Source organism: Rattus norvegicus, chromosome 17 (genome assembly GCF_036323735.1).
Source record: "Rattus norvegicus strain BN/NHsdMcwi chromosome 17, GRCr8, whole genome shotgun sequence".
Lineage (NCBI taxonomy): Eukaryota > Metazoa > Chordata > Mammalia > Rodentia > Muridae > Rattus > Rattus norvegicus.
The window spans coordinates 2,065,248-2,083,027 of NC_086035.1; the positions used below are offsets into that span (position 1 = coordinate 2,065,248).

The window sequence follows — 17,780 nt, forward strand, 5'->3', positions numbered from 1 at the left end:
CAAATCCACCAATGTGATGGTCTGGTGGCTGCTGATATACTCAGAAATAAAACAATTGTATTTTTTCAATGTGCACTATAAGCAAGAAAAGTAGATTATACTGTTGCACACTATAAAGACAATTTGGTACCTCTTGATACACATGGCTCTTAAGTACTGGGGATAATGCAACAAACTCACTCTTTCCAAAATTATTTCACTTTGATTTTTGACTTTTTGTATATGTTCAAGTTTTTCTGATAACCATGTAGGAGAGGATACCATGTTTTACAATAAGAATAAGTACTGTTACCTAGGAAGCGCAAGGCCCTGGGTTCGGTCCCCAGCTCCGGAAAAAAAGAACCAAAAAAAAAAAAAAATAAGAATAAGTACTGTTGCCTGCATCAGCATGCGGAAGACATCAAATGGACCGTCCTGACTGAACAGGCAAGCACCTCACAACAGCCCTGGGCGTGTGCTGTCTCACAACAGCCCTGGGCGTGTGCTATCTCACAACAGACCTGGGCGTGTGCTGTCTCACAACAGCCCTGGGCGTGTGCTGTCTCACAACAGACCTGGGTGTGTGCTGTCTCACAACAGACCTGGGTGGTGTGCTGGTTCTTGCCACCATCCTTCTGACCCAGCCTGAATTCAGACTTCCAGCAGCAAGCTGGCTAGCCTCTTATAAAAACAGACGACCACATACAGATAACATGTCCAAACCGCACACAGCTCAACTATGTGTCTCCATGACACACTTGCCTGTCCAGGAAGTCTTCAACCAAGACCACCCACTTTTGCTCCACAAACCACCATGTAAGAGTGGAGTCATCTATGAATTGATAACTTAGGCTTAGAGAATCTGGAGCCCCATGCCCAGATTCCCCACTGCCCTTCCCAAACCCTGTGCTTTCTCTGGTAGGGTTTTTGTTCCAACCTCACCAGTAAAGCAGCTCCTTCAAGACTGTAGCACAGCCGATGGCTCCTCTGGTCCTGCTGCGCTCGTCATACCCAAATAAGAAAGAACACATGTACTGTACCTTCTCGAAGTGGTGTGGGCTTGGCAGACTTTTCCCCACTCATTAAAACAACAAAAGATGCAGCTGCTCGAACTGTAGCCTGCCATGTTGACATGGCAACCGGTGGTTCCTGGCATGGAAAAAGGGCCCTGTTGTTGATGGGGGATCCCATAGTATAAACACATGGCCTGCAGAAGAAAGACAAAGACAGAGAAGGGAAGACTCTTTAAAATGAGTTGTCACTTATCTCTGGACCAAGGCAGGGAGGTCATCCTGAACTTTCCAAATAGAAATATTTGTGGCTTTATAGTCGACTCTTTCAAACTATACTGAACTGAGCAGGTCAAGGGCCTGCTATGTCAATAGCTCAGTGGTTATTTCTCACAAATAAACATTTAAATAAGTGAAAAGGTAGGGGTGTGTGTGTGTGTGTGTGTGTGTGTGTGTGTGTGTGTGTGTGTTTTAAAGTTGGATAAGGTTTTAAATACTATTCTGCAAAGTTATAATTTATGCTCCCCTTAGGCCTTTCTGCCTTCAAAGGGAAAAGGCTTCAGAGACATTCTTACAGACTTTTTGGAAAGTATTCTGGAAAAGAAAACATGGCTGGAGATCTCTGCGATTATTAATCTTGGAAAAACAAGCGGTGGTCTCAAAGCCAGTGCTGGCAGGCAGACCAGCCCCTTCCTCCCCAGTCATGGAAACCGCCTTCCCAGACAGAGCCCTTGTGGGGATCCTTGTGTAGAAGCCAAGAACAGGGCTTGGCACAAACAGAACCGCAGAGGTCACAAAAACCTGGCTTGTGATGGGAAGGCCACAGGAACACGCTCAGTACTGAAGCCAGGTACAAAACCAACAGCATGAGTTAGGACTCAATCGCTACAAGTACTAACCGTCCCAAACCAAGCGGGCTCCCTTTCAACAGTTAAGCCATGGTTGACAGAGATGACAAAGACCTACAAAATCAGAGGAATCCATTCTTACACCACAGAGAAGGCACAACACTGACTCCTGGGGAAAACAACTTAGGAAAACTATTTTCCTTGAACTAAGTAAGACAAATGTTGATTAATCAGCTTGCTTTACAATATAAATGAACCAGCTACCCTTTCTTATAGATAAACTGTTTCATTGGCATCGTTATGATTGAACACTAATCTGTCTGTGTAAGGTAGGAAAGAACACACAGGGTGATGGCTTTTTCCTCTGTCATCAAGGCCCAATAAAGAAAAGACAAGCCAGGCTAGGCTCTAGCAGGCAGAGATGACACAGAGAACTTATACCAAGGACAGAGTGGAGGAACCAAGCAGGGGACAGTGAGACCATGCAGAGACCAGTCCCAGCTCAGCAGCTATGGTTCACAAATTGGAGGAGCTGCAGTTACAAAGGCAGGGGTCACCTGGAGACAGGGCAGGCTGTCCAGGAGGAGCTTGGACCACAGAGGTGACTCACACTCCAGCTTTCAGAGGGAGTGGGGGGAGCAGAAAGACTAGTTTTGCTCTGATCTTCCACCGAACTTGGCCAGAAAACAGCAGGCAGGAGAGCCATGCAAATATGGCTCCTTACCACTCAGAGATCTCAGGTAGAGCAGAATGTGGGTCTCAGGGCAGACACAGGCTGCAGCACACTCACACCGTACTCCATGGCTTGGCAAGAGGCAGGGAAAGATCAGAGCCAAAGCTCATTGCTAACAAACCGAGCATGGCAGCACAGACTTGCAGCTCCACCACACACTGAGGAGGTGGTGATAACTGGAACAGGGGTTCACAGCCAATGTCAGCTACACACAAGGTTGAAGCCAGCCTAAACATATACTATACCCAGGTGGCCTGCCAAATTAGGATATGATGGACGGTAGGGTTGTTGTAGCCTTTTATCGGTCATGGGTAAAATGGGGGGATGTAGGTCAGTAAGTATTTGGTTCTGTATGTCAAGCTTTTAGATCTGAAATTAAGGGGGGGGGGGCATTTCTATGTGAGGCTCAGAGCATTCAATCAATTTCATTAAGTTCTGAGTTCATTCTCTGGTCCCACTGGATTCCTAATTGACTTAACCTCCCTTTAGCTATCCAGCCTCAGGCTGTTTCAGACCATAATGAGGAAAGTTGTTAGTGCTTACTTCTACCCAAGTGGGCCAGTGATAGTCAAAGATTCCTGTTATTAGCTCAAATTGCTCATCCAAGTGGGGTCAAGAGAGTGTCAGCTCAGAAAATTCTACCTACTGGGTGTGGGTTTACCCTCTAAAAGCCCCTCTTTGAGGAAGGTTGCATGCGGGAAAATAAGCAGCATGGAAAGGGACCCACTCCCACTACCAACTGGCAGGTTGAAATCCTTCCTTGGCAGTGGCAGACCCCCAAGGGCAAGGCTTCCTTTCCTGCCAAAGCAGAATGGACCCTGAAGCTTTTCTTGTTCAGGAACCTGGAAGCCTCCGCCAGAGCCGTGTGCACATGTGGAATTAACCCACCTATAATTTCACACCCTTGTCTGGGACATTCCATAGATTGCATCTGCCTCACATTCTGATGTGGTGGTGGCTAACATGTACAGAACAAGTCAAATGTCTGTGCTCTTGGCCCAACTGACTATTGTAATTCTGGTGTGACTTTGTTATGCTGTCTCATTCAAGTGGTTGACTTATACAACACTCCCCTTCCATGCCCTTGGGTATGTGGGGCCAAAGCATCCTCTATTATCCTCCATACGTTTCCTAAAAAACAACCAGGTTTGAGATGACAGTACAGCTAAGAAATAATACAGAAGCAAAATTAGGCTTGCTCTTCCATTTTTATTTTGTATGCGTATTTGTAGGCAATGGTGTGTGTGCATGGAGACCAGAAGTCATCTCTGCCTTTCAAGCAGCATCTCTCACTGAGCTGGAGCTCATCACACAGGGTAGGTGGCTGACCAGTGAGGTCATCTTCCTTGCCTAATGCTGGGATTACGAGTGTGCACCACCATGCCTGGTATTTAACATGGATTCTGAAGCCTGAGTTCAGGGTCTCCTGGAACCTGAACCATCTCCAGCCCAGAATTAGGATTAACCGAGGAATGTGTCAGGGGTGGGGCAGGGGCGGGGAGAGGGAAGAGCTCTCAGAAGCAGGAATGGTTGAGCTGCCTCACTCTAGGAGCTCCACCTCCTGCTACCTTGCATAGCTACCTCCCTACAGTACTAACGATGGCCTCTGACCAACTGCAGAAGTCATACTCTATCACTTCTGGGATTTGTTTTGAGACAGGGTCTCCCTATCTAGCCTTCACTATGTAAACCAGGCTGGTGAACTTGCAGCAATCCTCCAGCCTCTGCTTCCCATGATGGTGTTACAGTTGTGAGCCATGACATTAGGCTTAGTGTTTTTTTTTCCCCCTCCATCCTGATCACCTAATCACTCATTGGAGGTAGGAGGTAGGGTGGCAAATGGTAGACCCAGTGGCTGGGTCATGAGGACATCGGTCAGCTAGCAGATGACCCTACTTGAGGAGCAGAAACTTCTAGCCAAATGCCAATCAGAAGCTGCATCTGCAAAGACCCTGTAAGAGAATTCAGAAGGCTTTCCACCTTCAGTCAAGCCCAGATCACAGCCTGACTGCAACCTTGTAGGAGATTCAGGGCCTCAACTAACCTGCTAAGCTTCTCCTGGATGCCTGGCCCTTGGAAATTGGGAGATGACATGTGTCTGATGCTTAAAATGTTCAGTGTTTTTTGATCTGTTCATTACACAGCTGTGGATGACCGAGTGAACTTCCCAGGGTTTGGGCTCAAGGAGAAGATATGGAAGAGAAAGCAACCACACAGTGAAAAAACCCAGGGAGTCAAAACAAAGACCCCAAGAAGCATGGCCTGTCTCCTGTGTGTAGTAAGGACCACACTTAGCACATGCAACTGCCAGGCTGAGGGACCAAGAAGCTGTGTTTTCATAACCCAACAAGAAGGTTGAGGGTCTAAAACGAGAACAAGGCATTCTAGGGCCAGACTTTAATGGTATAGCCTTATAATGCTAGCACTTGGAATGTGAAAGGAGGGTCAGAAGTTCAAAATTTTCTTCAGCTACATAGCTTGGAGCTAATTCTCAGTCAGAGTTCCAACAAAATAAGAGAAACTTTATTCTTCCATTCACTGGATTCTCAAATACCACGTTGTGCCTTCACTATCTACTTGTAGACATCATGTTATATAGTCTGGCCAGGACCCTCCCACTCGCCTCCTCCCAATATCCTCAGTATTCTATTATTTTTACCTTTCTTTTTTTTTTTTTTAAAAAAAAAAGAGGGTGAAAAAGTTGGTCTGAGACAAAGTCTCACTCCGTAGCCCAGGATAGCCTTAAAATCACAGCAATTCTCTTGCATTATCCTCCCAAATGCTGGATTACAGATAGGAGTACATCCAGCCCCACTCTCTTCTCTCTCTCTCTCTCTCTCTCTCTCTCTCTCTCTCTCTCTCTCTCTCTCTCTTTCTTGTGTGTGTGTGCATGTATGAGCATGTATGTGCGTGTATGAATATGTATGAGCATGGTGGTATCTTTTCTCAGGAACTCTCTACCTTATTTTTTTTTTTCAGGGTTTCTCCCTGAATCTGGAGGTCAGAGATTGGCTAGCAAGCATCAGAGATGACTCACCTGCGCCGTGCTGGGCTTCTGCTGGATGGTTCCTATGGAAGCTGGGGATTCAAATTCCTTATGCTTGTACAGCAAGCACTCTATGGAAGGGGCTCTGGTTGGTGTATCTTTTCTATAAGCCTAAGATGTGTTTTCATTCTGATATTCTACTTGCTGTCTAGAGCTGTACATACAAAGTCTCAACTGTCCGGGTTTTGTTTTGTTTTGTTTTTCTGGAAAGTTTTCACAGAGTCTCCATGAACAACTTCTGTCTTGTTTGTTCGTGTTTTGGGGTTTTTTTTTTTTTTTGTGTGTGTGTGTGTGTGTGTTTTTTTTTTTTTTTTTTTTTTTGAGTTCTCACTATGTAGCCCAGACTGGCCTCAGAATATGTGTCAATCCTTCTGTCCTGGCACCTCGGTACTAGAATTACAAACATGAACCACCACTGCCAGCTAATAATTCTTGAAACTGCTCACTTTCTTTATGCACCCCCACCCCAACCCTGCTTATTCCTGTCTTGGCTTCCTTTCTCAATTACAGGTTTATTCCTCCCTTCCCAACATATCTGAACCAAAAGCTAGACTTAAAACCAAAGGCCTTTGATCTTTTACAGCCTGGTACAGAATAATGCAAATGCAAGCAAAAAACAATTTAAAGCTGGATAACTGTGTTTCCAGAAATTAAAGCTCTATCCTTGGGTCAATGCTCTGATGAGACGTGGGCATCTGCCAGCAGTGAAGGCCAAATCCCTGGTCCACCAACCCTTCACTGTGAGGAGGAAAAACAACATGTGTTTATACATCGGCGACAAGGTATCTGGATATGTAATATTTGTGTTTACTGGACAGGCACAGCCTTGTACCTCACCTCTGCTGACATGCTTACAAGACAAATGTACAGGTGACAGTCTGAGTTTCTCCAATGTTTATGACTCCATTACTCCCAGATTGAAGGATTCCTTTTAGCATGCGCGCGTACTCGTGTGTGTACACACGTGTACACACGTGTGTACACACACACACACACACACACACACACACACACACACACACCATTGTCTCCCTGGGAATCATCTCAAATGCCTTGGTCAACCAACCCTCCTGGGAGATCCCTGGGAACCCAGGCAGGCTGCACAGTCTTAGAGATGGGACAAAAGTAAAAATCAGAGGTAGAGAGGGTGAGGTGTTGAAAGGCAGGTCCATGGCTTCACACCTGAGGAAGAACCTGTCAGAATAGTTAGTTACCCAGAGTCTTGGTTAAGGGGCTCTGTGTTCATGGAGTAGGCAAACAGAGCTCAGCAACTAGACCCACGTGCCTCCCCTTCACCTTAAAGACCAGCAGAGTGGAGAATTTGCAGGAAACTGCTCCAAACCATGTACTGTCTGCCTGTGCTGACTACTATTCAGAACAGCCTTCTCAGGAGAGAAGGAGGCGATTTATGGTTAAAAGGCTCCAAGTTCACCTCTTCCCATCATGGTAGTCTTTGCCAGAGGCTTTGATCAGCACCCAGCAACTATAGCACTGACTATATAAGTGGAAGACAGTCAGCAGCCGGAAGGGCCGAATCTGCTGTGTGGCTTTGTGAGGCCTTTCCAAAATGGGGCAAATGACTGGCTGGGGATCCCAAAAGCTGGTCTAGGGGTTGGTTGCAAACACAGGAGTTCAGCCAGATCTATGTGGAAGCTTCTGTAGGTTACAGAGTGTCCAGGCTTCCAACTTATTTCCATCTATTATTTTGCACTTAATATTTTTACAAGTTTGTATTTTTAAGAAAACTGTGATAGTCTCCACTACAGTAAGCAAACTTCCTGCTTTTTTATGCCACACATGGAGATCCAACATTTCTAGTAGAGGAAGTTCCACTCAGGATGGGCTCCCCTCCCTTCCTCTCTTAGTCCATTTCATGACATCATTACCAAACCCAGAACTGATCAATATCATCTAGAAGGCAAGTCCAAAGACGTTGTTGCTTTGAAATACACAGGACTTATTCAAGAGAGGTATTTTTTCATGTAGAAGAGGCAAGCTTTCTGTAAGGGCAAAGGAGGCTTTGGCACTGGGGAACCCTGATGTCGGGGGGAAGGTGGATCCTTTCATGGAATCTTCTTAAGTTACACATAAAGCAACTAGGCTCTGACTGTAAATGACTCCTCCACAGTTGCCTGGCTTGTTGGCACCATGGCTGCAACCAGCACTCAGAAGCATCTGGGTTCCTTCCCTTCAATTTTTTTTTCTTTTTTTTTTCTTTTTTTATTAACTTGAGTATTTCTTATATACATTTCAAGTGTTATTCCCTTTCCCGGTTTCCGGGCAAACATCCCCCTCCCCCCTCCCCTTCCTTATGGGTGTTCCCCTCCCAACCCTCCCCCCATTGCCAGCCTCCCCCCATAGTCTAGTTCACTGGGGGTTCAGTCTTAGCAGGACCCAGGGCTTCCCCTTCCACTGGTGCTCTTACTAGGATATTCATTGCTACCTATGGGGTCAGAGTCCAGGGTCAGTCCATGTATAGTATTTAGGTAGTGGCTTAGTCCCTGGAAGCTCTGGTTGCTTGACATTGTTGTACTTTTGGGGTCTCGAGCCCCTTCAAGCTCTTCCAGTTCTTTCTCTGATTCCTTCAACGGGGGACCTATTCTCAGTTCAGTGGTTTGCTGCTGGCATTCACCTCTGTATTTGCTGTATTCTGGCTGTGTCTCTCAGGAGCGATCTACATCCGGCTCCTGTCGGTCTGCACTTCTTTGCTTCATCCATCTTGTCTAATTGGGTGGCTGTATATGTATGGGCCACATGTGGGGCAGGCTCTGAATGGGTGTTCCTTCAGTCTCTGTTTTAATCTTTGCCTCTCCCTTCCCTGCCAAGGGTATTCTTTTTCCTCATTTAAAGAAGGAGTGAAGCATTCACATTTTGATCATCCGTCTTGAGTTTCGTTTGTTCTAGGGATCTAGGGTAATTCAAGCATTTGGGCTAAAAGCCACTTATCAATGAGTGCATACCATGTATGTCTTTCTGTGATTGGGTTAGCTCACTCAGGATGATATTTTCCAGTTCCAACCATTTGCCTACGAATTTCATAAAGTCGTTGTTTTTGATAGCTGAGTAATATTCCATTGTGTAGATGTACCACATTTTCTGTATCCATTCCTCTGTTGAAGGGCATCTGGGTTCTTTCCAGTTTCTGGCTATTATAAATAAGGCTGCGATGAACATAGTGGAGCACGTGTCTCTTTTATATGTTGAGGCATCTTTTGGGTATATGCCCAAGAGAGGTATAGCTGGATCCTCAGGCAGTTCAATGTCCAATTTTCTGAGGAACCTCCAGACTGATTTCCAGAATGGTTTTACCAGTCTGCAATCCCACCAACAATGGAGGAGTGTTCCTCTTTCTCCACATCCTCGCCAGCATCTGCTGTCACCTGAGTGTTTGATCTTAGCCATTCTCACTGGTGTGAGGTGAAATCTCAGGGTTGTTTTGATTTGCATTTCCCTTATGACTAAAGATGTTGAACATTTCTTTAGGTGTTTCTCAGCCATTCGGCATTCCTCAGCTGTGAATTCTTTGTTTAGCTCTGAACCCCATTTTTTAATAGGGTTATTTGTTTCCCTGCGGTCTAACTTCTTGAGTTCTTTGTATATTTTGGATATAAGGCCTCTATCTGTTGTAGGATTGGTAAAGATCTTTTCCCAATCTGTTGGTTGCCGTTTTGTCCTAACCACCGTGTCCTTCCCTTCAATTTTACAACAGACTACACTCATCCTCAGTTACATAGGCCACTGTTTTCTGTTATTTTCTGTTGAAACTAGATTCTTTTCTTTTCTTTCTTTCTTTCTTTCTTCTTCTTCTTCTTCTTCTTCTTCTTCTTCTTCTTCTTCTTCTTCTTCTTCTTCTTCTTCTTCTTCTTCTTCTTCTTTTTAATGATTTTAGCTAACGTGTGATGGTGCACACCTTCAGTCCTGGGGAGGCCAGCTGGGCTGCTAGGAAAGCCCGTGCTATGTAGAGAGATTGTGTCTCAAATATAGGCGAACAAAGGTTTTTACTTTAAATTTTGAGATAGAATCACCTCCCTGTGACTCAGGTTAGCCTTGAGCCTACAAAGGCCTCTGCCTCTGCCTTCCACGTGCTGGGATCACAGGTGTGCACCGTGCCTGACAGGATGTTCTCTTAAGAACTAAAACCTCAAACTATAAAGCTTCTGTGGGAGCAAAGGACATTACCAGCCAAGTGAAGAGGGAGTCTAGAGAGTGGAAAAATATTTATCAGTCACCCACCCGACAAAGGGTGTCTATAACATACAAGTTAAAAAAAAAACAAAAAACAATGACTGAGAAATATTTTTTACATATTTAATATTCTTAGCCACCATAAAAATACAAATTTAAACTACTTTGAGGTTTCATCTTACCCCAGTCAGAAAAGAAAGAGAAAGAAAGAGTGTGAGTGTAGAAAAGAGAGACGCCTGCTAACCACTGTTCATTGCTACTCCAATCACAATAACCAAGAAACAGAAACATCCTAAGTCCAGCCATAGATGAATGGATAATGAAAACGTGGTTCACATATATAAAATGGAATATTATTCAACTGTAAAGAAATTATGAGATTTGCAGGAAATGGATGGAGCTGGAAATAATCTTTCAGAGGTAACCTAGACACAGAAAGACAAGATCTACATGTTCTCTTATATGTGGATAGTAGACTTACTTGACTCTTAGGTATGTTTAAACTGGAATACTCATAGAGATCAGGGAGCTAGTGAGGGTCCATGGGGAGGAGTTGTTTCAAGGAAAAGAAGTCAGAATGCAGGTAGTATGAAGGGAAAAAGAGAATGGAATGGGAAGGGTTAAATGGTATGGGGATGGGAAGAGGGAAGAGGAGAGAGTGTAAAGGCCTTTGAAAGGAATTATTTGGAAGCCTGTTGCTGCAGAAGCCTACTAAAATGCATACACATGTACATAAAAGAAAGTTTAAATGGAATTACTCTAAAATAGAGAAACAATGTCTCTCCTCAAGACATTATAGATTATCATAAAAACCCCACTGTTCATATGGGTTACTGCTCTTTGAGTTGTTGGTCACTGGGATCCCATAGTTCTTCTTCCAAAGCATTATAGGCTATTGTCATTGTCCTGGATACCCTTCATGGTAAGATACCACAAGCTTGAGTCACAGGGTAAAAGAATCAAGATGAAATCACTTGAAAGTTTTGTCCCTAATAGCTAGCTTTCTCAGTGCTAAGATGTTATGTACACTACTGGGGAACAAATCAGAATCAACAATCTTATACAGTTATGAAGCCTATGAGCTACAATGACTAGCCCAGCACAATATGCCCATTGGCATAGCATCATGAATGTTATGGGAGCAACCAACCAATTTCTGACTGAACTTGAAGTCTATTCCACAAAATGGAATCTATGCCTGGTATTGTTAACTGGGCCCAAGACCCATTTCTGGATGTCATGGGTTCTAGGGGAGAATCTAGCACTACAATTCTGCTCAATGGACATAGTAATAAACTGCTCCCAAAACCTTATCTTTATTATACCCACAGTGTCCCTCTCAAGCTTAATGGAGAAGCTTCTTTTTTAAAGGATGTGGTAACTAATACAGAGACTTACAGCTGATCAGTGGGCAGAGAATCAGAGACTTTGAGTTGCTCAGCTCAGCATCTATGTCAGACCCCTGAGCTCAGGGATCATGATAGAAAGAGGGAATCAGAAAAAGTCAAGAGACAGTGGGCATCTGCAGTGAAACAGGGCTGCTACACGCATCGGCTCTCAACAACTACACTGCATGTATACAATCCCTGTATACAACCCCTCAAGACGCAGGGGTCTCATGCAGAAGAGGAGGCAGAAAGATCGTAAGAGCCAGAGATGACACAGGGGAGGACTCGAACAAAATAGTGTCTTCCAGATACAACAGATGTGCATGTAAACTCAGAGCGACTGTAGCAGCATGCACAAGAACTGCACAGGTTCAAGACCGACAGCTTGCAGCACTGAGAGGGGAAGGTTGACATGAGGTCCCACCCCTAACCAAGAAGCTATCTGCACCTATTATCCACTAGCAAAGGGAAAACAAACTTTTCCAATGGAGCTCCGTTGGGTGTGTATCAGCCACACTGCAAGACAAGCCACAAGCCCAGGAGTAGCTGGCCAACACAAAATTAACTCAATTTTTTTTAAATGAACTTTTGCTTCATTTAGCTTTGTTTTAGCATTTTTTTTCTTATTGGTCTTTTGCCTGCTTGGTTTGATTTACATTTTTATGGTTTTGTTTTGTTTTGTTTTGTTTTGTTGAAAGAGAGAAAGAACATAAAGTTAGGTGAGTAGAGAAGTAGGGAGGATCTGGGATAAGTTGAGAGGGAAAAATCAAAATATAGTATATGGATAGTCTTAATTGTACAAGAACTGTATAAAATCAAGCCATCATGTATAAAATCAGATTCCAGCAATGGGGGAGGGGCTCGTGAAGTCCCAGCCCTATCGGAGGAGGCATTGGCAACAGAAGAAGCTGGGGGACAGAGTAAGCTGTCAAGAAGGGCTCCTGAGAGAGCCCATGGCCAGTAGATGGCCAGCACACACACGGTAGGCAGAGTAGGAAAGCAAGGGAGAGGTAGAGGGAAGAGGAAGAGAAGGGAGAGGGACAAGCATGAAGGGAGGGAAGGAGGAGGGAGGGAGGGAGGATGGGAGGGAGGGTGGTGGCCAGGGATAGGAACTGGAGGGGAGGGAGTGAAAATTAGATCCAAGCACATTACATGCATGTATGAATATTAAATACAAACACTCAACAGAAATCTGAGCTCCTTCACTCATTTCTTTTTAAAGCCTCCATGTATGTGAGCTATAAGGCAGTAAGATTACATCAGTGGGGAAGCAGTATGTCTGTCTAACATCTGGCTTTGATGTTAATCTAAAAATACAAGTAGTGTGCCGAGCAACTGCATGAATATGCTAGAAAAGTTAATACTAACCAGCTTTGCCCTGGACTTTTCTAAAACAAAGAAACATCACAAATGCTGTAGGAAAGTTTAAAGTTTAATATTTATTTTCCCTGGGTTATTTATTCTCCTAAATTATAGTTTTGAATTATATTTTCTACATTGAACTCAATGTCTCCTACACTCAACTCTCATTTGGTGACATCATCAGCTAATAACCAGACTTCCTGGAGCAGCTGGCTGCTTTCCCAACTACCATCATGATCATCAGGGGAAAGAGAGGCTTACTAGAAGGGATGCCTTAGTTTTAAATAACTTTTCCTTTAGTGGAATGGAAAAACCTTAAGAAATTCAAGAAAAATGAAGAAAAGCATATGTTCTTCAAATTTCCACTTTTATAGGTTTTTTTTAGGTGTCCTGGGGACCCAAAATGAAAAAACGTGTTAAGTCCCCATTTCTCTCCAGCTTTAAAGGGCCACCTTTATATATTCTGGGTCCACTCTTGCTCTCAAGACACACACACACGGCACATAAAGTAAACATCATCTAAGAAGTGCGCCCTGCATTGTTACATAAGCTTCCCTCTATCAGCCACTCTGAAACGCCACTTGCAATCTAGTATCTCCGGACTCAGGCAAGAGAGGACATGGAGGTTCAAGAACTGAGTGGCTAAGGCAGACAGCCGGTTGTTCTATTTTTCAGCAACTCTCTTTTAGAACTAGAATAATAGTGGGCAAGCTAGTGGCAACTTCCAAAAAGAATAAAAGGTAGTTTTATTCTTCTTCAGAAAACAAAGTCACTAGTAAAAGTGGTAGGGCGATCTTAGTGGGAGGGGGCACAGGGACTTCAGGGTCCAGGGAATGTTGCAGCTGAAGGTTGCAGCTATGTTTTAAGTCAACTTAATTTTAAACAGTTTAGGTGTTAAGTTCATTTAAAGATAAGACGTTCTTCTGCACCCCACAGCTCCTTTCCCTTTTACAGTCACTGTGTCTGTCACACTTAGAGAGCGTACCACAGCAGGCTTCACTTAGATTCCCTGAATATTCTTTTTCTTTTGGAAATACTGTTGTTGTTGTTTTTGAAACAGGGTTTTGCTAAATAGTCCAGGCTGGTCTCCAACTCACAATTCTACCTCAGGCTCTTTAGAAGTGATCACAAGATCTCATATGTGAGGGAGTGCATACAAGATACCATACGACATTTTGTTTGAGAAAAAGTCTCTCTCTGTAGCATAGTCAGGCATCAAAACTTGTGATGCTCCCCAGCCTTGCCCCTCTGGCCTCCACAGTGCCCTCCTTGCCTGTAGTACTTCTAATTTTCAATACTTCTTAGGTTCTTCTTGACTGGCAGCTGCATAGACTTTGTTATTGCTGACCCCATAGCTTTGACACATAACTCAGGGATTATGTCATTTTTGTCACTGGTTTTTCCCCAGAGTTCAATCTCTCCCATGACATACCTGTGCTGACCATGGCCCTGGTCATCTTGCCAAGAGCACACAGATTACTCGATTCACACCCCTTCATATTATATGCTTTAAAAAGAAAGCATTCTGTGTGTTCACTAGCCCATAGAAACCCATAGCCACTTCTGCATGCAATCACCCATAGCTTACCAAGCTAATGTTCACAGTATGGCTCCATGTCAGAATGCACCAGTGCAGGGTCTGGCTCATCTGTATCCTGGACATCAGGTTTGCAAGTCCTGCTGACCATTCACTCGGTCACTTGCTCCCAGCATGCACACAGAGCAGGACTGGAACTGTCAGCTTGCTCCTACCAGGAAACAGCTATATCCTTCACCACAGCACTCATGCACAGTTTCTCTTATCTGTAGTCTCAGGGACTCAGCTCTTCTCTGGAGTTACTCAGTGGTCAAGCACTGTTGTAGCATATACAGGGTTCTGATCTGATCCCTAGTGCTAAGAAAGAAACCCAAAAGCAGGACCTAGGGAGATGACTAAGAGGGCAAAGCATCTGCTGCCCATGGGTGAGGAGTTGACTGTGGCTACCCAGCACCCACAAAAATTCAGACCAGGGGATCCCCAAGGCAACCTGCCTAGACTAGATGAATCAGTGAGGTCCAGGTCTCAGTATATAAAGCAGAGAGTGACTGAGAAAGATACCACAAAAAGTCAACTGTTGGCCACCACATGCATGCATGAACATGTCAACATGCATGTGAACATGGATTCACAGTACAAACACCTACATGTGTAAAATGGAAAACAGAAGCAATGTTAGCTGGGGCAACACCTTTCCCACACCCTCCAGGAAGGTTTTTTTCACAGTTTTGTCACACTTCACTTTTCATCCTGGGAAGGTCTGTTCTGCAAAATGATACTGACTTCAGTTACTTACTATCAAACGGGGGTGGGGGTCCATGCAAGCCACTACTAGACCCTGAGCATGGTGTCTCCAGAAACACCTGATACTGTACTCAGCCCTGTTTGTGAAGGAGAGTGGAATTTATCCCATGCTGCTGTTCACACCATTAAAGCCCACAACACTGAGGAAATATATTTTGTTCCTAAACCTAAAGTCTCAGTCAGTTGAACGTTCTTAGTTTCTAACTAGTCAACTGGACACACTTAGACCTATTTATGTAACTTCTTTGAATCAGGACCTCATTCTGTAGCCCAATCTGACCTTGAACTTTTGATAATATTCCTTTCTTCATCCTGCTTCCCTCTGGGGTTGCAGGTGTGAAGCCAGTACACCTAGCATTTTATTCTTAGGCACATGGGAGGCTTGACTGAGATTTGAGGCATCCAGGAACAGTGTCTTTACTGTAATCAGTCTCAAATATACACCCAAAGGGAAAGTAAGAGAAAGAGCAGCTCTCTGGGGTTTCCTTCTGAAACCAGCACATCGTATCCTCTTAGGATTCCATGCAAACACTAAACACGGAGACACCAAGAGTAAATTCTTACACTGACCTTTCTCCAGAGAAACCAGCACTTCTACATGCAATAGATTCAAGCCTGTCTTTGTGTTTAGTGCTTAGGATAAAAGGCCATGCTCGAGGCTACTAACATGACTTCCAACTGTCAATAGTTCCTTCCTCCACAGTTTTCGTTCAAAGGTAAAGCATTGAGGAGCATAAAAACTACAGATTCCTTTTCAAATATTCAGTAGCATTATATGGTTAACCTTGATGACAATATTCAGTAATTCCAAACATTTTGAAGCTACAATAAGAACACCTGCTCCTTCACAGTCTCCAAAGAATGCCCAGGAAGGTACCCTAGAAATAATCACTTTGCCTTTGTACTCATGAAATGCTGTACCAACCCTGAAACTTCTCAAAGGCTTCCTCAAACTCTAGCAGGAATAAGGCAGGAAGTAAACTCCCTCTGAGAGGTCTGGAAACCAGAGCAAGAGAAAAGATTCCAGGCAATGGGCAGGCTAATTAGAACACAGTATCAACATGACGCTTAAAAGGTAAATCTAAAAGGATGTGGGGAGGAGAGTGAGGAAGAAATGTAAGCAATTGCCAGAGACCACCACTTCCATCGAGGAGTGCTAAGAGAATGTTCTTAACAGCAGCTAATAGATGAGCAGCCCTTCATCTACCTCTTCAGTGATTCACTGTGCTGACTTGTATTAAAGAAATAGGTAAAATAGTGATGAACCAACAAAGTTTGATTTAGAAATTCTCTTTTTCTAAAAAGTCTGGATGACTGAAAAAAATCAACAAGACAAGGCTAAGGGGGCTGCCTGTGTCAGGCACCAAATCCCCTCACAGTATGAACTGGGCATCTTCCTGGTACCTCACAAGAAACCAGTGGGCAGTGTCTACAGGGCTGACTGCTTTACTCCTCAGAGGCAGCTCTCTTGTGCATTGGAGGTTCACATCAAATGATAACTGGCCAAGTCCAGGGAGACATTGCTAGAAGACAGTTAGAGTGAGGCCATCACACAGCATGGTTGGCCTAACCTCACACTCAACCCAGCCTCACAGTGGTGGGGTTGAAGGATATTTTGAGAAAGTACTGGTTCACTTCCATCAGCAGCTCTAGAAGCCTCTACCGGTGATCTCAAATAACAGCCAGGCTCAGCATTTCAGCACCAACTTGGCATTTCAAGCTCCTAACTCAGACATGATGGACTCTCTCCATCCTAACTTACAGGAGGTGATCTTATCAATAGCTGAGTATGCTCAGGGATTTACCTGCTGTCTGGATTTGAGTATGTCTGAGCAAGGCTACTGAACAAACAGAATCATCCCCACAAACTTGGTCTCTTTTTAGAGAGCATCCCTGAAGTGATGGGATTAGGGGCAGAGAAGCATTTGGATAACCTACCTGCCATCCTGGTCTGAGGTCCAAGTCACTGACTGCCCCTCAGGTTTAGTTTTATACCATATCCTGATGGCATGAGGAAAGTCAGCAGCTGTCGGAACCCCCTTCTTCCTGATCTGTAAGCTCCACTTGTCAGAGTCAAACAAGAGCTCCCCACAGCCAGGAGCCTGGCTGCAGCGAGTGTAGCAGTCTAACTGCTCCCTCCAAGCATCTGCAGGCAGAGCCACAAGGTCACGGACAATCTCACACCTGCGCTTCTCAGGAGCAGCTGTGAGGTTTGGAGCTTTTGTAAATTTCTCAAGATCTGGCACAGCAGCTACATCCACCTCCTCTACCTTTAGCACAGACAAATCACAGCAGTCCAACACTAGCAAGAAATCCTCTCTCCCATGATTCCCTGTGTCACAGCAGTACTTTGAGCTAGAGCTCTCAGAATCATGTTCCTTGTTGTCATGGTTACCATCATTATCAAAGGCATCTTGATCACTTTTACCAAAGACTGCAAATTCTCTATGTCCCATCTTAGGTGAGAAAGTATTTGAATCCATCTTTGGAACATGGCAGGGTTCAGCTGTCCTAAGTATGTAGGCTTCCTCTGACTCCATCTGGAAGGTTTCCTGGGAGGAACTCGATTGTTTTTTACATCTGTTTCCATCTCCAAAGAAAAGCACTATGTTGCCCTCAAGGACTCGACTTCCAAAGTCCACATCCAAATCCAGTACGTAGTGCTTCACAAGCAGGTGGCTGGTGTTGGCCATGAGAGGCAGATCATCCCGAGAAGGGTCCAGGTTTATGTCCATGGTGTAGTTTGCAGTTGGTAGCTTTGCTGAATCGCAGCTGAGGCTTCTTATCTCCTCTAGCAGCTCAGAATCACAAATGGCTGGCTTACCAAATAAGAAGCACCCACTGGCATAGGTTGTCTTTCCACAACTTCCAATTCCCTGGCAAAGAAA

The 17,780-nt window shown here is 44.4% G+C and overlaps 1 protein-coding gene across 17 annotated transcripts in view; it reads right to left on the minus strand.

Annotated features, from left to right (window-relative positions):
• Positions 1 to 17,780, minus strand: part of Aopep (aminopeptidase O) — a 316,008-nt gene that overhangs the window by 248,247 nt on the left and 49,981 nt on the right. For all 17 annotated transcript variants that reach the window (XR_010058813.1, XR_010058815.1, XR_010058814.1 and 14 more), the window contains 2 exons: positions 16,831 to 17,768; positions 1,020 to 1,186 (listed from right to left, as the gene is read on the minus strand). Coding sequence is in view for 13 of the 17 variants with exons in the window: in XM_063276129.1 (XP_063132199.1) it covers positions 1,020 to 1,186; positions 16,831 to 17,768 (1,105 nt within the window). In the remaining 4 variants the exon portion in view is untranslated. The remainder of the gene's footprint in view (positions 1 to 1,019; positions 1,187 to 16,830; positions 17,769 to 17,780) is intronic.